Raw genomic sequence first — 20,912 nt, 5'->3', positions numbered from 1 at the left:
CACCAAAATTTTAGTGCAACATTTAGCCAATTATTATGATTTTGTCTGTATTTTTAAACGCACATCACGATTCATTGGCTACAGTGTTGCATTGAAAATTTTGTAAAAATTAGAAAACAAGGACTGGTGTGCACCGTGTATATTTTATAAAAGCGACAATATTTGACTTTGGCACTGAAGAGCTTAGAGCCAGATGCCATTTCTCTGATTATTCCTTCGTTCTTTTGTTTGTTTACAATACGTATTTACAGTAATGTAGATTTTACTTTCTTTGGGAATAAATTTATCTAGATCTTTAAAATGAAAAAATATATGCAGATTGAACAGTGCTGCCACTGTATGGCCTCCTATGTTACCTTTCAGTTTGTAATTTTGTATTTTGGCCGGCTAGGTGTAAGTCGTTGTGACTCTTGTCATCACTACACTATTGCACAATCGCACCACTATCAACGCGACATTGATTGCATTGAAAATTTTGCAAAAATTAGAAAACAATGACTGGTGTGTATCGTGTATAATTTATAAAAGCGACAATAATTGACTTTGGCACAGTGAAGAGCGTAGAAATCAGATGCCATTTTTCTGATTATTCCTTCGTTCTTTTGTTTGTTTACAATACGTATTTACAGTAATGTAGATTTTACTTTCTTTGGGAATAAATTTATCTAGATCTTTAAAATGAAAAAATATATGCAGATTGAACAGTGCTGCCACTGTATGGCCTCCTATGTTACCTTTCAGTTTGTAATTTTGTATTTTGGCCGGCTAGGTGTAAGTTGTTGTGACTCTTGTCATCACTACACTATTGCACAACTGCATCATGCACCACTATCAACGCGACAATGCTTACTGAACTTTATCCCTTCAATTTATTTGATAAAGACATTCATAAGTCCACAGAGTTGGGACAAAAGTAGGCTGCATAGCCACTTGACAAACTGGTGGTCATTGAAAAAAGAGACAGGTTCACTTAATATATAAATACATGGATAGTTCCATGATGAAAATCATTCTATTTTTTATCAGTTTGTCTGTCAGAGAAGAAAGCATGTGATTGTATTTTGCAAGTAAGCCAGGCATCTAATAATAAGATTAAAACCTAAACAAGTCACTTCGAGGCAGGAGAGTACCATTAGTCCTCTTGACGTCAGGGAAATGGTCACCTACCCTAAGAAACATAGTTCTGTGTTAACGTTATAATATCAATATCTCCGCTATTTTCAGCATTTACTTATTCTTGCTAATCACCAGCAAATACAAAATGAATCTACTTCTCCTTTTTCATGAAAAAAATATTCTTCATATTTTTGAGAAGCACCTTTTGAAGTTTACATCAATTTTCCTGTCAAAATTATACAGATTATCGCTTGCCTTGCAAAAAGGTGCAAAAGTACATCAATTTTACAGAACACACCATTCATACTTCTGTGGAGATAAACCCGTAATAGACTGTCACACTTGCAGCAACAAAATATTAAAATTACATCATAAATTTGACAAAGCTATTCTAACACCTTTAATTTGGTGGAATTAATGCAAAATAGAAAAGCTAGGCATCGTAAAATTGATACATGTACATATCATACAATGCAAATTAGATCTCTTGAATAAATGGTGAATAGATGAACATAATTTACTGCTGAATATATACATATCTATTTGTTTTACCTTCAGAATTTACCAACCAAAATGTGCTTACATAAGATATTTCTACATTTATCTTATGTAAGATTTCCTTATTCATAAATTTATCTTATTTAAGACTTTCTTACTCATAAATTTCATGTAATCTGGATAGGTCCTTTCAGCTGCTCTTTACACTGACACTTTTGATTCGTAATTGCTATTTCAAAATAACTGGCAGCATATTCCATTTCATAAATATCATTAGAATATATTGCTTACATTTTCTGCATACTGGCACATTTGAGGTATGTATCATTTTACCCTGTTTCAAAATGGCTGACATCATACTCTGATTCTCAACATCAGACCTAACATCAAAGAACAGCTCACTTGCTATTTCAAAGTTTTCCGCTGATCTTGTCATAAACTGAGTGGAAATCCAAAAATACATATCAGCTATACATTTATTATATTGTAACATTTTTGTAGTTAGACGTAAAAGCTCAGCATTTACTGACATAGGGACAAAAAAAATTATTACGGGTACTGTAAAGTGATCACTGTTACTGCAAACATTATAATGATTCTATGACAGCATAATTTATGAGCAGCGACCAGGAGTTACAGGGCTATGACGCTGCATTCAGTTCCTGTGATGTGACACAATGACATCACAGTAGCTACAAAGTGACCCTATGTCAGCATAGTGAGCACAAACTTTATGACAGCAAACTATTAGTACAGTGACCTTATGACAGCACAATTAATGTGAAGAGACTCAGGTGACAGAACACTATTTGCATAGTGACCTTATGACAGCACAATTAATGTGAAGAGACTCAGGTGACAGAACACTATTTGCATAGTGACCTTGTGACAGCACAGTTACTGTGCTGTGACCCCCTGTCAGCTGCTTCCCATGCCAGCTGTACATCCAAAGCAGTGATTGTCTGTTGCAATTCTGACATCATTGAGGTCATCAGCTGATTCAATGTCCCACACTGATGAGAACCTTGACCTCACGGGACCATCATCCCCAGTGATTCTTGCTGAAAGATAAAACGTAAAAAATGCTCATGAATTAAGTCAGCCTTTGAGGCAATAACTGACTTCAATACATTCTATGATTACAATTTCCTCTACAAAGTAGCTTTGTCATTATTATAATTTGCTGATGCCATTGGAAGCCGTTTAGAAACTGCAAGACTAAAACTTTTGCTCAAATTTTCCTAAAGGATAAGACAGAAGTGTATTGTATATTTTGAGTATAAGTCTTTTTAAGTACCAACAAGCCTTGGCAAGACTTAGACGTGGAAACCATCGATTAGAAGTAGAAACTGGACATCATAGAGGATTGAATAAAGAATTCAGGATTTGTCAACTACATGTAGGTCACAAAGAAATAGAGGATGAATATCCCTTTTATTCAAATGTGCTGAATGGAACTATTTAGAAACTATGGGGAAAGTACCTTCAAAGTTATTTTTACAGATGACCATCATTATATACTTTGATTACAATTATGATAACAAAAGATGATAAAATCAAAGTATAAATTTAGCTTTATTTATTCACAAAACTTTCAGAGTTGAAGAGAAACTGTAATTATTGCAGTTTTTTCCGCTCTCTCACTATAATATTTCAATATGTCAAGCAACGTTTTTTGTTGACAGTGTGTCTCTGGAAGACATATATTGTAATTCATATATATGGTAGGGGCCTATACAAAAATAAAGAAGTAGAGAATAAATCAATAAAAGTTGGCAAAAGTAAGAATTAAACTGACACAACATTTTGATTGCAAACCTTGAGGATTTTCCTGGAGCCTCCAGCTTTATAATAGGTATTCCAAGTGAAAATTTTAAAATCACTAAATTGCTTTTTTGATGCATTTTCCAAAGAGTGCTTTGGAAATGATGAAAAATACTTTTTATTTGGTCAAAATCGGTTCAGTCATTCAAAAGTTATGAAGATTTTTGTGTATGTAAAACCTCGCGGCCGAAGGTCATAGTATTGGAAAAAAGTTAAAATTGATGAAATCATAGATTTTAATAGGCTTGTTTTCCCTGAAATACATGACTCTGTAACAAATGTGATGCTAAAAGTATTTAAAAGTAAATTCTTTTTACAAAATAATTTAATCTTTGACCAAAGGAAATTTACTTTTTGATGTAAACATATCCAAATATGGCAGTTTGTCCAATTCTGCATCGCGGAAAATTTATAAAATGACTGAAAAATACAAATTTTGGCAGATTTACAGTCATTCTGATGCAAAATAATTGGTGAACTTACAAAGCATTCTTAATCTATATGCAGTGCTACTGAAGTGTAATTAAAAAAAGGGAAAGTTCATGCAGGAAAGGTAATTAGATAGTCAGAAATGCAGTGTTAAGTTTGACTTTACTGCAAAATTGTGCTTTTGCGGGCCACCAAAACATAGGGTAAAATATGAAAATTAGCTATGTTTGGTAAAGTCTACTCAAGAGCATTGATGTTTAAAAAGTACAACCAAAGCATATCAGCAAAGAAAAACAATTTTTCAACAAGTTTCAAATATAAATATGGTAAACTTACTTCCCAGATCACTGTAATTTTGACCAAAAATGTCACTTTTGTACAAAAAATGACATTCACATCGGATGATGAAATATGAAAAGTTACCATGTACAAATGTATACGCAATGTCTGAGCAAGTATTTTATAGTGTCAAACCATCTTTTCTGGGTTTTTATCTCTAGAAAACCCTTTGTTATGAGCACCAATGAACATTCAGCAACAAAACTACTCTAAATGATAAAAAATGAGTGACAGAAAAACCCATTTATGCAAATTTCTCGCTTTGAATGAGTCGCCACTGGCCCTGAGATCGAGAGCCTGCATGAATGTACTTTTGTTGGTTAACCACCGGCTACGAAAATTTAGGAAATTTTTGAAATGTTCATGAAGTTCACAGCAAAATTTTGATGAAGGAATATCTACTTTATGAAAATAACCTATACCAAGTGTTTCCATGGCAACCATTCTTTTAATTAAATTTTTAGTTATCAACAAATTCCTTCGGTATGCCAATACAGCTCGTCTCAGAACCAGACATACTTATATACACACATGATTTGGCAACACCCTGAAAATTAAATAATTTTCAACAGCTCTGATTTACATTTCATAATTTCCTAAACATTTCTTGTTTTTTATTAACGCCTCCAATTATGTAATTAGATATTACTGTACCTTTAGAATATGTGAGGTTTTAATCTTACCATGATCCACAATATTTTTTGGTCGTTGGAAACATTCGAATTGAAAGTAAATGGAATTTGAAAACTGTTGATGAAATGCTTTTAATTATTCTATGTGAAGTACCAGTTTCGATTGCAGATACTACAACAGAAGAGTTCAACACTGCCAAGATATGAGTACAGCACACTGAATTTTGAACTTCAGAGTTATGAAAATGACTGAAGTGTGACGCAATAAAGTTTCTTTTATAAATCAATCGTTTCATTCTTTTCTGAGATTGTAGAGACTAAGGACTATTAAAGGATATTAGTAACTTTCAACCAGGAAAAAATACCAATACGTGGAAAGGATCAAAACAAATCAACTTATTTATTTCGTTACATATTACAAACCGAAAGGAAACACATAATTCTCATTTAAGTGATTAGGGCTAATTTTATACTTGTCGATGTTTGATGATGGAAAGGAACAGAATCATTATAAAAAACTACGAATGAACCTCAAAAGCAACAAAATTCCAAGCATAACATTACACTTTGGTTCAGAATGTTAATTTATAAAGTTCGCTCAAAATGTACTTTGAAAACGATAGTATTTTGACAGCCGTATCGGCAGCTACTTACTAAAGTCTGTTGAAAAAGAGTACTAAATATCGTTGTTTTCAGGTCAACAAGTGATTGAATCGAAAAAATCGTTCATGAAACGGTAAAACAACCACTGATAAATAAGTAATTTTTCTCAAGAGTGACTTCAAACGCCTCGCCTGAAAGAAAATTTCATCCCGTTTCACAGAAACTGACCGTGTTTTCAAGCGCCGTAGCTATGAACGATAGGTCTGGGGATCCCCGCGAAAATCGCTCACACTCGTCCAAAACATTGATCGTTCGCTTTTGAGCTGCATGATTCACCTTGTCAAAAATATTTTTATTTCGTAAATAATTAATTAAATTTCTTATTTTTTTCTTTCGTTAGATAATTAAAAGTCATTATAATGTTTTTAGATGCTTTAGAAAAATCAAAACCCGCTAAAAAAGCGACTATTTGGCCAAAATTCAAACGAAAAACACGAAAAAAAGGTCGAATCATGGGCTATCTATCTATGAATACTTTCAGTGTCTTTACGCTCAGGCTCAACTGCGATAGAACGCTGTGTATGCATAGGCTCAGTGGGCTAAAAATAGCGAGTTGAAAACATGGCCGCCACTCTCGCTGACGCACGATTTTTGCATCGAAATTTTTCGCTCATTTTCGTTCGTATGACTTGAAACTCCAGGAAACGATGAGAAGAAAGGGGTACAATGAAGTATTGAGGTATTTGCTGATAATTTGCCAAATAAACGAGAAAAAATAGTGACAATGTCACTGGTCGCTCCCATATAGTTATCAAAACAAGCTAAAATCAAGCTAAAAGATTTTTTTATCACAAATAGAAACAATTCCCCCAATAAATAAAATTATACAAATTTCACCAGAATTTGATCAAATCTTACTGACGTCACCCGTAAAAACCTCTACACTAAGTTTCAACTCAATCGGACGTGTGGTTTCAGAGTTAAAAAAAATTTTTGATCAAAAATGAAAAAAATAGCCAATAAATGCAAATATGCAAATTTCACCACGATTTGCCCAGATTTGAGAAAGGTCACTCCTATGCACTTCCATACCAAGTTTCAAATCAATCAGACTTGTGGTTTCAGAGAAGAAGATTTTTTGACCAAAAATGGGAGAAAATTACAAAAAAAATTCATGAAAAATAGCAAGTCCAAGATACTGACCCAAGATGTGCACAATCATTTCAGGTCAGCCCAAAGTACTTACATGCTAATTTTTCATCTAATCTGCTCAGTGGCTATTGAGATTTTCAATAAAATGTAAACTTGTAAACATATATACATATGGCTATGGGAGCTAACAAACGACCCAATGGTCGACAGAGCTCTGCTGTGTTATGAAGAGAGCAACGTTTTGTGACATATGTATTGATGAAGAAGGTTGAGATCTTTGATAGCTCATTTCAGGATGGCCTGACCTAAAATGGCAAAATTAGCTGCAAAAATACAAAATTGATGATTTCATCATAATTATGTATAAAAATGTATACCAAATATCAAAGCTATCACATGAGTAACTTTGAGAAACAAATATTTTGACCAAAAACGGCAAAAACTGACCAAAAAATACAAAAATTGAAGATTTCATCAAATTTCACTATATCACACTAAGAGAACCCCCAGGAACCTGTATACCAAATATCAAAGGCATCAGACAAGTAGTTTTTGAGAAACACATTTTTTGACCAAAAATGGCAAAAATTGCACCAAAAATACAAAATTGCAGATTTCATCATATATTCTGTATATCATATTTAGTTTATCTGTAGGAACCTGTATACCAAATATCAAAGCTGTCAGACGAGCAGTTTTGATGAAATAAATTTTTGACCAAAAATGACAAAAAAATTCCTTAAAAATACAGATTTGCATATTTCATCACAATTTGAACAAATCCAAGTTGGGTTATCCCTAGGGACCTGTATACCAAATATCAAAGCTGTCTGACCAGCAGTTATGAAGAAGGAGATTTTTTACCAAAAACGCCTTTTTTGGCACTTATTTGCATATTTTTGGCAATGACAACTTCATTTGAACAAAATCTCATCTACAGCCCATCATCCATGTACACACCAAATATCAAGATGAAATGTGCAGTGGTTTTGGAGTTTTTGATGTTGACGGACAGACATACAGACATACAGACATACAGACATACATACATACAGACATTTTCCTAGCCTATAAATAGCTTCCATTGCCATATATACATATGGCTATGGGAGCTAAAAATGCTTCGAAAATTCCCACATGCTTACACACTGAGCGCTTTCAGAAGCCGTAGCATGTTCGTGTGGTATACCTATTTATAACCTATCTTTCACCCTCATGACTCCCTAGGTTTCTAAGAATTAATGCAAAACACAATCTCTGCTTGTTCAATAAGCTTAAGATTCACTGTTCTCCTTCTTCTGATCTGAAAAATCACTTTAGAAAGGTACACTTACTTGGCAGTCGCTTGGCACTGATGCCAATGTCAAGCTGTTGATTCAGATCACAGTCAAAGAGCCTGCCGTCATAATTTACACTCAGGGTGTTGTAACACATCAATGCAGGGACAGTATCCGGGTTGAAATTACGCACCAACAGATCCATGTAATTCTGTAGTTCATTTCTGCAAAGCAATATATCGTGATGTAAAGGCTTGCTTTTCTGACAAAAAACACTAGAAAAGTCTAACAAAAGCAGTATATACCCTGCAAATTAAATGAGAGTTAATTTCCTGGACAGGGAGAAAACAATGATATCAAATAGGAAAACACTTTCAGAGTGGATATGAAATTTAAGTATACTGGAAATTCATTATCCTTGATTCAAAGTTCTATTTATCATTCAACAGTTAATTGTCGACCAACATTTTCAACATTTCTATTTTAACACTACATGTACACCTCATGACTTAATTTCATCAAACATGAAAATAACTATATATCTAGAGAATTGAAGCCTTCACATATGCTGGTATACACGACGCGTGTCTCCAATGCTTGGCCATGAAATACTCACATACCATGCAAAATGTATGGCCACAGGACAGATGGCGACCAAAAAAGGCTTTACACGCACATTGTGAGGGCATTGACACCTGCTCTAGTATCTTAAAGTGGACGTTGGTGGCGCTGATGAAAACAAAGCCTACCAGGGCAGACAGTGCACACTGTGCATAGCCTAGATCTCTTACCCATTTCTACCGTTGGCTTTGCTGCTAACGGAAATAGGATCAACTATGGGCTAATGTTTCTGTCAGCATTTTGACTGCATATTAATAAGCACAGTCATCTGACAAGATGATGTGATCAGCACATCTGTACAGTGGTATTTAGCTCAGGAATTAGATGATGAAACATCGAATGTTAAAGTTGTTTGCATGGCTTCACTTTTATGTCTCCGACTTTCTTCTTCTATGATGGTATTTAGAGGTGAAATGGCAATTATCGTCTATGATTTTTATCTCAGACATGACCTGGTGACCATGGTGACCTTTGGCATGTACAACAATTACTCAACATAAAATGATTTTTTTTGTTTTTCATTCAATGTCGACATACATGTAGGATGCTTGGTTTGGGAAACTGGAGGTAAAATGACTCCATGGGCACACTAAATCTAACTTCAAAGGTAGCTCCCAGTTGGAAATAGACTCAACGTAATCACTGCACTCATACTATTGACGAATGATAACCTGACCCCATTTTCATCAGCAGTGCAGCCAGCAGTAGAAATGGGTCAGGAACCAGACTACACAACGTACTCCTACAGAGATATTTACCATGTGTACAACATAAAACAGAAAACAAACCATCCATAACATAGAACTTGAGGGAGAATAAGTTAAGCAAAGAAAATTAACAAAACATTATAATTTATATCTTATCTTTCAATGTTTCTTAAGTTTTCACAAAGTTTTGCTTACCTTCTGTACAAAAAATCAGCAAATCTCTTGATAGGCACGTTGGTCAGAGTATAGAGTTTGTTGAAGACAATGCCAAACGTTTCCATCAGCTCTTCCTTGTATTTATCCTCTAATTCCTTCTGCGGTGGCGGAAGAAACCCACCTGTTACAGAAATCATGATTATAATCGGTAAAGGTCGATTCAAGCGGTATTCCATGGTATCACTGCTTCACTCATGTGCTTTTGCCTATTTTGAATTTTTTTTGAATTATTTATGAAGTCATCTAAATTTTTTACAGTGGCGCCATTTTCCTTTCATGCCTTTCAAAACATCACAGGTCCTGTGTAGTCTTGCATCATGGAATCCTTGACAGTTGTTTGGCTATATAGCTACAGTGTATACAACATTTACTGGAGGCAGTGATAAGTCAGCGGCCAGCCACATGGCAAGAAGACTATCAAAACAGCAAGTCATTTGTAATGTTTTTAACTTTGAAGGATATGAGGTCAAATGAGACATCTGGTGATAAGATGTAGACAAGCCACCTTGTTACTTGAATTTTGTTGAGTTGTGCCTGACTAGTGAAATTGAAGTGGATGCATTATCTCAGTTGTAAACGATCTTTTGGTTGTACACTGTTTTGTTACTTTGCAATGCGAGGTTTTCTAGGTACAGCTAACTAAATCACATTACAAAAACTGGTAAAAGTATGCAATCTAACAACTGTCCATGCAACCACATGAGTGGCCAATTCCGCAGCTCAAATTACGCATGTTGTAAACACACCACGCTACCCCGAAACTTATTTGTTTAGTTCAGAAATTTATAAAGTAAAAAATTTGCCAACACCAAATGAGATGCAACAATCATTTCATGTAGAAAGAAAATGCAAAATGAAATGTAAATAAGGCTGACAGATGAACTCAAAGTAACAAACTGATAGGATGTTAAAGGTCATGGGAGACTATCTGTTAGGAATAAAGGTCATCAAGGGTCACCCACTAGGGTCAAAGTTCATGCAGATAACTTACCTAATGGATTGTAGACTAGATTCAACTGAAGACCACTACCCTCTTTACCGTATCCAAGTGAATTCAGTATGAGAAGTGCTTGGATGCTTTTGTCAAAGACACCCTGCCCTCTCTGTAAATTGACATTCTTTTTACTGGAATAAAAATTACAACAAAACATTAGCAAAACTTTTGACAAGCATGCTTCTCTTCATTTTTCGTTTTATGTATTGATAATGACGTTGTTTGTGTTAACTTTTGACAGGATGTGTAAAAACATTATCTGCACTACATGCATCATGTACAAGTATGTGTATTCATTGAATATTTATTTAATGTTATGAAGCTATTACTAAAATACCGCAAAGGATGCACAAGGACATTGGCGCAGTGTATCTCCTGACGCGAAGCGGAGGGCAATGCGCAGCGCAAATGTCTGAGTGCATCCTTTGCAATTTTTTGTAATAACCTTATTATTATACATCTTACACTCCAGACTGGGGCATCAAATTGTCAGAGTAGTGACTGTTTTCGGAGATATTTTTCTTCCAATTTATCGTGCCAGTGTGTTACTAGTATTACAATACCTGTAGCAGGGAAGTGATGCAAACACCTGGATCTGATTCTCAGCCAGGAATTCTGCCGTGTCTTCCTGCCCTGGTTCCAGTAATGCCGTCAAGTTACACCTGTCAATCACCTGCCTTCCCAGTTCTCTTCCAGCCTTGGCCAAGTAACGGAATTCCTGGCAGAGTTCCGGAGCCCCACCTGGAACACAAACAAAAATTAAAACAAACATGTTTTCATTATCATTACTCTACTGGTATGTCTGCCATTTTAATCAGTTCCTCATTTCACTGGCACAAACACGTTCCATCATGTTACTACATGTATGTCCCATTGTTATTGATGCATATATTTACTATATCTTTAACAAATAATCTGAACTATAGTTTCACTCATTGAACTTTTTCGATAAAATCTGCAACATTAAAATTAATCAGGAGTAAGCACAGTCTCTAGCTAAAGCTCATGACGTTGGCAATTTTGACCAGGTTGGGTTTTTTTTGTGCCTTGTGCTTATAACAGGTAATAATCAACTGTGGCTGTCTATTGTTTTTAGCCACTGGGTTTGTGGATCTGAATGTGTATAATGTGCCTATACAACTTCAACTGTTGTCGTGAATAGCCTGAATATAACATCAATTTGGCAACACTTTTGCGATATTTGTCGTTGAAAACTTTTGAGGTTTGCTGACTTTATAACAGTACAAACAGTACCTGTAGCAAAATGTATTTTGACAAGTGTGTGAACAGTACTGTACAAGGTTCCCTATTAAATATCAGTAAAACTGACAGATGTACAATTTCTCATCTGACATGTTCATTTCTATTTCTGTTTGTTGCATGTTACTCATGGTCCCTGTTCTATTTTGGATTATAATGCATCTCTATCGAAATTCCTGCAGCCATTATATGCTATTGTTTATGTATTGGTGGAAATAAATGTGAGTGAATCTAAAAATTTTGCCGATACATTGTGTACTACTCATGGATAGGGTTACTTTGCAACTTAATTTCGAAATTTGTAATTTGCATAATTATACCACTTTGTGATGTCACAGAGTATATTTACATGTTACATTTGCATACCATGGCACAACATGTCCTGGGCCCGACAGGCTAAGTGGACTCAGTGTCAGCACATGGCATGAAAACATCAAGTAGTCTGGATTTAGCTAAGGCAGGGCGTTTCTTTGCAACTTTTCTTTAGTGGGGTCACAGTTACTCTACCCCACTTGGTGGGGCCCTGCTCATTGCTGCTATTGCATGATGGGAGGTTTGATGCTTTGAACCCTGACCTCCTAGTGACCTGTGACATGATGGACTTTCATAAATGTGTGAAGATATGATTTCACAAAACTTCAAAATAGAAATAAGTCTACTGTTTTACCTATAAGAAAAGAATACAGCAAAGTTTACTAGGCAATGCTTCAGTGATAATGGTACAGAGCTAAAGGGACATACCTCCTAATTCATATTTTATCAAAGGGATTATATTTGAGTTGAAGTATTTCATGTCTTAGAATAAATCATTTTAGAAATTTGATATTATATAAAATAAATAGAAGCTCATTCTGCAAATTATTGTACAAAAAAATCAATTCTAACTTCAGGTTTTTTGGTCTTTTCTCTTGTCTTTAAATTCAAAGTTTTGTCCTTTTTGCTCTAGATTGCTGCCATTGGAAATTGAAATGACCCATGTCAGTTGTTGATGTGATGAATTTTCATTTGAAAGTTTGGATATACTACAGTTTTAAATAGACACTTAACCCTTTGAACCCGGCTTGGACATAAATGTCTGAAGATGTCATAGCTAGAGTACCAGGGGGTCAGGGTGCATAGGGTTATAAATGGAGGTTGGCTATACTACTGCAGTGTTGCTGGGTGCATGCAATGAAACTCCTTATGTGCCCAGATCTCACATGAGTTGGTTTCACGCTTCACAGATTATTGCTGTGAAAGTCAATAATCCTAAGAAATATTATATGAGTTTTCTCTCAGCCAAAGCTGCCAATACAGCTAAGTAACTTGTCATCAAGGAGTGTTGCATGCATTACTGTACCTTGCAAAATAAAACATGTCTTTGAACTTGCTGGGAAGATTGACCTTTGAACTTCAAAGAGGATGCAAGGAAATGTAGGACTTCAGACAAAAGTCTAGCATTTAACAATTCAGTTTTGCTATAGGTGTAAATTTGTCAATCAACAGAAATGTCCTTGAGATGTCCTCTCCATAACACTGCAATCAAGCATTGCTGCATAATGGTCCTACTCTAAAAATAGTGTTCTATCAGCATGTGATAGCTAGCAGTACGAACAACATCTGTATGTCAAAATGAGTATGGGCAGAGAAGTGCATTTCTCTGTGTGTCTTTCTTCACTAAGTTTTGTTTGTACTGCCGTTCATTCAGATTCAAACTTTCAAAGATTCATATATGTGACTGACGTTTGACCCAGTGAGCGATTGACTCAATATCTACCGTATATATAGGTTTCTCACAAGGGATTACAATGGACTTATTAGTTTGAATTCAGTTCAAAATTTGGACGATTTCACAGTGAACTTGTACTTCAAAATGCCATATTTTTCACTGGATCTATCATGATTGATTTGTCAACCGTCCAATCCCTTATGGCAATTAACATGATACTCCGTGTATCATCTTAAAACCTTTCTGCTAAGTTTAAGTATGAGTAAATGCCCTACACTTATCATTCCAAAACTACTGAGAGGTTCTCGCCAATATTCATAAAATTGAAAGGGATCTGGTGTCTATTATTTGATATGATATTTGATATGATAATATAATTGTTTTCATTTTGATGTAAGGGGATAGTTTGATCCCTGGATGTGTGTTCAGTGAGATTCAACTTGATCCAGAAGAAGATTTATTAATATTAGCTGACTGAATGTGTAATTAGTTATTCTTTCGTATACTGTCATTAGGTATATGAGTATATTTGTAACTGCATGCTTGCCTACGGATTTTCCAAGCTCTTGTGATTACTGAGTGACTGTTATGGTTTTCATTGTGAATAGGTATACAAATATATTTTGAGCAATACAATGACAGTTTTGTTATGGCATGCTTGTCCATGGGTTTTCTAAGCTTTAGTCTTTACTGAGTGACTGTGAAACTTGGTTTTCATTGCTGATAAAAGATTTGCATGGCTTTTAATGTCATTCCAGCGAGCTAAAATTATTCTATTTTTGGCAGGCCATGTAATATGCTTGTATAATTATAGGCTGGAGGAGTCTGCAACAGTATGTGGTTTAGATGTAGAGGTTGGCATTACAGGCACTGAATAGCATATGCATTGCATAACCATGGATGTCTGACTGTACATGCATTTCAGTGTTTTTTGTTTGAAAAACAATGCGGCAGAAAAAAGCCACTACATAACCTGTCAGGTCCAGTGTGTGGATTGAGGGACTTTTCTTTAGGAGGTCAATGCACTTCTCAGCTGTCCGTCGGTTCATCATTTCTTTCCTCTTGGGGGATGACTCCACATGGCAGTGGTTGCAGGCCTGGTTGCAGTACAGTCCTATGTTCAGCTGAAGTATGTCAGTTTGCTTCCTTTTCAACAGACCTTCCACTGCGAACAATTAAACTTAATATACTTATTATAATTATTATAATTCAGATATGTATATGGTGCTAATAACTGCTTCTTTTATATCTTTTTTATCCTTTTTGTATGCATGACTCATTATAGCCGCGGCTCCAAGTCTTTGACAGAAATCAGTCACACAAAAACATGGTGGATGATGGATAAAAATTCTACCGTGAAAACTGCTCAGATATATCAAGTACTGGGTACACGTTGCAATGAGATCTCATTTGCTTCCCTTCTCTGATTTCAATCAATCATCGACTCGATTCCGCTGAATATCAAAATGCAATATGTCTCCAATACACTTTTTCAACCTCCAACAAAAGTTCTGAAAACAGATTTTCACATGGGATGACTTTACTCAGCTCTAAATGTACCTCATCAAATCGTTGTTCACAGAAGATGGGGCCTGGCTTACTTTGGGCAGTTAATGATGTACTGTATATAATACCATAAAACGAGTACTCCCACCTCACGGCAGCCCCCTAGCCCTAAACCTGCCAGTGTAATTTGCTATTGGCCAGTACACCATAGTGACAGTTGCTATAGATTTGATCCAAAATGAAAATACATTGATGCATTTCAATCTATTTTCAAATTCTAAAGTTATCATAGTAACTACATAACTTTACCAATTGCAAATCCTGATCCAAGTTAAAAAATATTGCAGCTGTGGCTTTGACATGCTCTGACGCACCCACAAACATTGTGGGATTGCAATGGCATGATTATGCAATCAAGAATTTTTTATTCTCATCATATTTCAGTAACACACGTGTATCAGTTAGGTGTTTGTGCAAGCTATTATTACAATAAAATTATTCAAGAATGCTCAAAGAAGGATTTTAATTGTCAAATTTTATGTTTAGATTGCCATATTCATTTAAATATTAGGAAAAAAACAAATCTTGTGTTCCAATATTCAAAAATACCATAATTTTCTATTTCAAGGCTTACCATAAAAACCCTATTATTTTGACCAGAAAAAAATAACCATTATAAATTGTTGAAAACCAAAATTATTTAAGTGGTTGAATTATTAGGGATTTCAACTTTTGTTGACAGTTCATAAGTGATATGCTTACCACCTTGGATGATTGAAACATATAAAGGTGGCTTTCCTGAAGTCCCAACTTAGACATTCTGTGCTGTACATTGTATTGTTCTCTGTATTTTATCGACAGCTTGTCATCCAGTGTTCTCCACGGCGCCTTTTAAGTGGGCGGTACGCCCACTTTAATTTCACGGCCACCCAGATAAAATCTACACCGCCAAGTTAAATTTTCAGCTGCTTATGCTTTTGAAACCTACAATCAGCCTTTGTTCTGGGGTGGCGGGTTTGGTTTACGGCAATGTGTTTATGCTGTGTTTTTGTTTATTTCTGTATTTAATTTCAATAAAGTGTTAATTTAAATCAATAAGGCACATTGTTGTTGTTGTATGTGTGAATTTGTTATTTAAGTACCTCGTCAAGATATGTTCCGGCGATCATAGCGGAAGAAAGACCGCGAGAGAAGCTCGACCGACTTGCAAACCCATTCACACAATAAACTGTGTGGTCGCATCAAGATCTAAGTGTTGCCTCGATTAATTTTGCCGAATTTCCCCCAAGGAAGTACTTACATTCTTTTAACACCCTCAAATTCAGGGTTCTCCCCAGCCCAAAACAGTGTTGCGGCCCGCGAGGCTATCGTTCAACACTTGACTCCACCGACCCATCCAAAGAAATTGTAAAGGACAGAAAAATTGATATACAACCATAGTCAAAAGACAGCAGAAGTCAGCGACGATTTCCGCTCTTAATTGACGAAATATTTTGAAATCAAACTGATTACACATTCCCTAGATACAGAAGTGGCAATTTGGTGAAATTTCTGTTTGACTCAAATCTTGAAATAAAAAGTAAACGTTAAACAAAGACATCATGTATGCTGCCGATCAACAGCGTAGCATAGCTTAGGGAACTGTCTGTCACCGCACTGGCATTCGTTGGCTGCACGTAAAAGCAACTCACACTTTCCAAGATCAAACAGACAGTATCTTGTGAAAACAGCAACATATAGCAATGAAAATTGTTATAGTCAGCGGTAAAAACTCTTAACAGATGAAGCGTTGACCCTTTGAACCCGGCTCAGACATAAATATCTGATGACGTCATAGAGTACCAGGGGGTCAGGGTGCAAAGGGTTAATTGCTTTAAACAAATGAAAATGCATGTGAAGAGAATAAAATCCCAGATCGCATGCGTGAATGAAAATATACTGTAAACAATGGCGGATATGACATCAGAGTGGAACTCTCCTATTTTGGTACCGGGGGTGCGCAGGGTCAGAGAACCCTGATAAACGTAGTATTTTCCTAGCGGGAACTTCGATGTCTCATTGTTTTACATCTTCTAATAGTTTCTTTGATCTGAGCACTTTTACCAACTGTAACGGTATATTTTACTCTCCTAACCTTTCTTTATTTGAGTTAAACAAGGGTAGGAGCTTATGCAACTTAGTGAGGATGTACAAAATTTTGAAAAAAACAGTGGAGGGGCTCTGCTCAATGAGTACCCTGTTTTGTCAATTTTTGGTGAACACAAACTATATGTAAAAATATGCAAATGATTATGTAAATATTATGCAAATGATATGCAAATTGGCCACCCACTAAATTTTTTTATTTGTGGAGAACACTGTTTTATTAGAGATTGAGAATGTTCCAATTTCCATTGGTGGTCCAACTGATATGGGTGAAATAAAATTACTTTTGAGAAAAAAATAGGGTGGTTGAATTAATAGGGTTTTTATGGTAAGTTTCAACTCTCACTTTGACAAAATAGTGTACATACCTGATCTGTCATGAGCCTTCAATTGCTGCTTGACAAAGTCTCGAAAATGGGGTACTCCTAAATTAAGTAGCGCCCTCTGTCTTTTCTTACGCTCCTCCCTCGTCAGTTGAGCCTGTCCAAGTTTTCTTAGATTTTCCGCCGTGATTTTGAATTCTTTATTTTCTTCCATATGCTTCAGAGTGTCTGGAATCAGAGAAACCTGGAGTAAAAAAAATAAAAATCTGGAGTGAGCAAATCGGTTTGGCACAGGGCTGTTTTGTTATGAGTAAATTTCAAATTCCAAAGGTTACTAAGGCAAATGTATGGCACCAAATCCATACAGCATACATGTATATTTGCAGTTTAAAAACACATAACAATGGGATTATGATCTCGGCTGATTACCTCAAAGGTATGATAGCTTTAACACTTTAATCCTGCAAAGTTCATATGTCACCATTAGGTAAAGTTCTTTAATTTAAGTGCAGCATAATATTATGTCAAATTTTTTACAAAAACTGAACATTTGAAGACCCCTGAAACCATGCTGTAAACATGATTTTTACAGACTAAAGCTATAACAGACAAAGTGGATGAAAATATGTATGGCTAAGACTCAATCAATACTGTTTATTTTTAGTGACTCAGCAGATAGGGAAGTTTCATACACTCTGGCAGGAAATAGGTTCATTTTTGTCCATATTTTCATCAATTTTGTTCTCTCAAAACTTTATTATTCTTCTCTTTGTGTGTTAAAGTAGAAAAAAATTCAAGCCACTTTCCTTTTCTCACCAACTTGATCAAAGCCGATGGATATAATATCTACCAGATTGGCAGAAAACAAGCACCACTATGATTGGGGGGGGGGGGGGGGGTTTCCAGGGCCTGCAGTATGTTGTGTTAAAGCTTTCAGTAGAAGTGCCCCTGCATCAAAATGAATTGGAGCCAAATTTTACTATAGCTGAGACCAAAAATACGATAAAAATTATGGGAAGTTGAATATATGCTGGTTGCCTTTTCCTAGATGTGGACAAAATTTGCATCAAAATAGTATACCTGCATATTTTGTTATACCTGATATAAATTATATTTTACATAATTCTTTTAAATATGAAATTGTTTTGAAAGACACTATATTCAATTCACTTTTGTCATACAAAACAAAGAAACCAGATGCTGCTTATTGTGTGATCTTACCGAACAGACTGTTTACTCTTGTCTTGAAAAAGTTACAGGCAATACATTGTAAATATTTTGACAATGTTTTAATCCTCTTTCTTCCTAGTTGTGTTTAGTACTATAGTTTTTGTCTAAGGAGCCTGGTAAAAAGGATTAATCTGATCTTTCACAGCAAATCAATGCTGCAACCCCTGACTGAATCATTAAGTTGAACAGATATAGAAAATGGATTCTCAAGCCACGCATACAGATCTAGAGCTTAATTGGTATAGTATAACATAATTAAATGTTATAAATATCCATGACTTGCACCTACAAGTTATTTCTACGGTTGTTGGAAAATGATATTTGATATCCCTTTTCTGCAACAAAGCATGGAGCTAATTTAGCTCCATGAACAAAGCAAGATCCAAAATGCTTTTGAAGGTGTTCGCGAGCAAGCTCCTGCAAAGATTCATGGTTTGTTTTTGTATTGGTTTGGTTTGTTTTGGGGTTTTTTTGGGAGGGGATCATAGCCCCTGCAAATATCGCTGGTTTTTTCATCGAGTGTTCTCGATTGATTTATCAGTGAAATGCCGTACGACCTGTGCCACAGGCGCTTCAGTCGTCGCTTCATGAGACTAGCCCTGTACGGTATTGTACGAAGTTGCGTGTACATGTTCCCGGCGTTGTACGGCGTACCACCACAGACCGTACGATGCCGGGAACACAGCATCGTACGCAGCGCGCAGAGCTATGCGAGGCCTTATAGTATTGATACTTTATGCTACATGTATCAAAGGGACTTGGCAAAGCCACGATCAAAGCGCCTGTGGCTTGTGGACTGTGGTTTCAGTTCCTTGCATCCTCAGATAAAAGTCAGTGAAAACATGACCCATTATCGGCGCCCCAGTGAACGGGTCAACGCACTCGCTAGCACAATATAATATCACATGATTACAAGAAGTGAAAGCTGTCATATTTGCATGATTTGAGAACGTGATCTTCTTACCTTAGCCCTTGCCTCGAGATCTCGTATTCCCTTCCATGTTGGTCTTGCCCTGGGTACCTTCGGTGGCGGTTTTTCCGGTCGCTTGAGTTTGTGTTGGTGAGTGTTTACGTCTGTGTTGTAATCCGGAAGATCCCAAGACGCCTTCTCTTTTGACCCCGTGCTACCTGAAGAGTAAGCTAACCGTAGAGAGAGTGTTTCCCTGCGAATGTTGCTGAGGGTTCGGACACTGAACGCAGAAACGTAAGAAAGATGTCTAGAGCTAGACCTTAGGAATGCTGTCATTGTCAGTCGGCGTACCTGTAGTGTGTGGTGGTATCGACAAGTTCAGGTACCATGCGTCATATCATCGTGTCACTGCCTCCGACAGTGTCCAGCAAATGGGCGGTGCCAGCTCTCCTCTGCATACTGTGGCGCGTACAAGCTGTTTGTTGTCAAACGTTATGTCACATTCTTTTGAAGAGCGCCACATGTGGCCATTACTGGACAAGCTCCGACAGTCTGAACTTGTACGTAGTTCAATTCAGTGTCACAGTGCGCCACTGTCGACCGACATGCTCACCTCTAGCATTTCGTTGAAAGTTCTAAATCGATTCAGTGTAGATTTAGTACATACTGCCAATTCGCTGGAAAAATATTTTCTTATTTTGTTTTTGGTGCGAGTTAACTGGTACCTCCCGAATTCGATTGTCCTTTGGAAATTTTTGGTCACTACGTTTACAAACTTTTCTCCGCTGAGTGTCGAACATCGACTTAACTTCTGCTGTGCATTGAAAACAGAGAGATCAGAGATATAATAGCTCTAACTTTTTTCAATAAAACAAGTATACATTTTATATGTCCATTACAAATGTTGAATTAAAGGTATTATGAACCTTGGCAACGACACAAGGTGTTGTGTACAGTTTGTAGATTAACGTTACTGTTGTTGGACAAAATAATTTTCGTCAAAACTTAAAAATCACAAATCAGTCATTAACGACGTTTGTTATATGCTCCTATATCGAACGTCATGCGCTCCACAGGACTCATTGGTAACTTGTTGATGACCTCGCGGGCCGCGCAGTCATCATTTGACTGAAAGTGGACCGGAAATATTTGACAGCTTCAGGATTTAAAAATTTCAAATAATATATCTTACATGGGAAATCCAGATTTCAGAAAAGTACGCATGAAAAATCGATAAACTGTAAACAGTGATTTAAATATATCAATGCGCAGTTCGATGATGGATTTTCGTATAACGTGGCAGTAAAGCATATGATTGTCAATTGCAAATAAACCCAAACATTTGGGGTGAAAACTCGGTAAGACAAGCATGTATAGAGACATAGAAAGGACTATGTACCCTCGAGGCAGGACACCATTTAC

At 36.2% G+C, this 20,912-nt stretch overlaps 1 protein-coding gene across 1 annotated transcript; it reads right to left on the bottom strand.

The window, feature by feature from the left end:
- Positions 1-846: 846 nt before the first annotated feature.
- Positions 847-19,980, bottom strand: LOC139135367 (uncharacterized). Its single transcript, XM_070702733.1, has 8 exons — positions 19,545-19,980; positions 17,396-17,594; positions 14,350-14,541; positions 10,972-11,149; positions 10,406-10,539; positions 9,394-9,535; positions 7,928-8,094; positions 847-2,675 (listed from the first exon to the last, which is right to left on the bottom strand). Exons 1-8 carry the CDS (start codon positions 19,824-19,826, stop codon positions 2,533-2,535), a joined length of 1,437 nt encoding a protein of 478 aa, XP_070558834.1. The 5' UTR covers positions 19,827-19,980; the 3' UTR covers positions 847-2,532.
- Between the last annotated feature and the right edge of the window lie 932 nt (positions 19,981-20,912).

This window comes from Ptychodera flava, chromosome 1 (assembly GCF_041260155.1).
Source record: "Ptychodera flava strain L36383 chromosome 1, AS_Pfla_20210202, whole genome shotgun sequence".
Taxonomy (NCBI): Eukaryota; Metazoa; Hemichordata; class Enteropneusta; family Ptychoderidae; genus Ptychodera; species Ptychodera flava.
Note: the sequence above shows the minus strand (reverse complement) of the source record. Positions and strands in the feature narration are given on the sequence as shown.

Coding starts and splice junctions, on each gene's coding strand:
- LOC139135367 (XM_070702733.1), bottom strand. CDS start 19,826: ATGACAGCATTCCTAAGGTCTAGCTCTAGACATCTTTCTTACGTTTCT. Junction 14,542..17,395: donor GAAGGCTCATGACAGATCAG/GTATGTACACTA, acceptor AATTGTTCGCAG/TGGAAGGTCTGTTGAAAAGG. Junction 11,150..14,349: donor CCACACACTGGACCTGACAG/GTTATGTAGTGG, acceptor TTTGTGTTCCAG/GTGGGGCTCCGGAACTCTGC.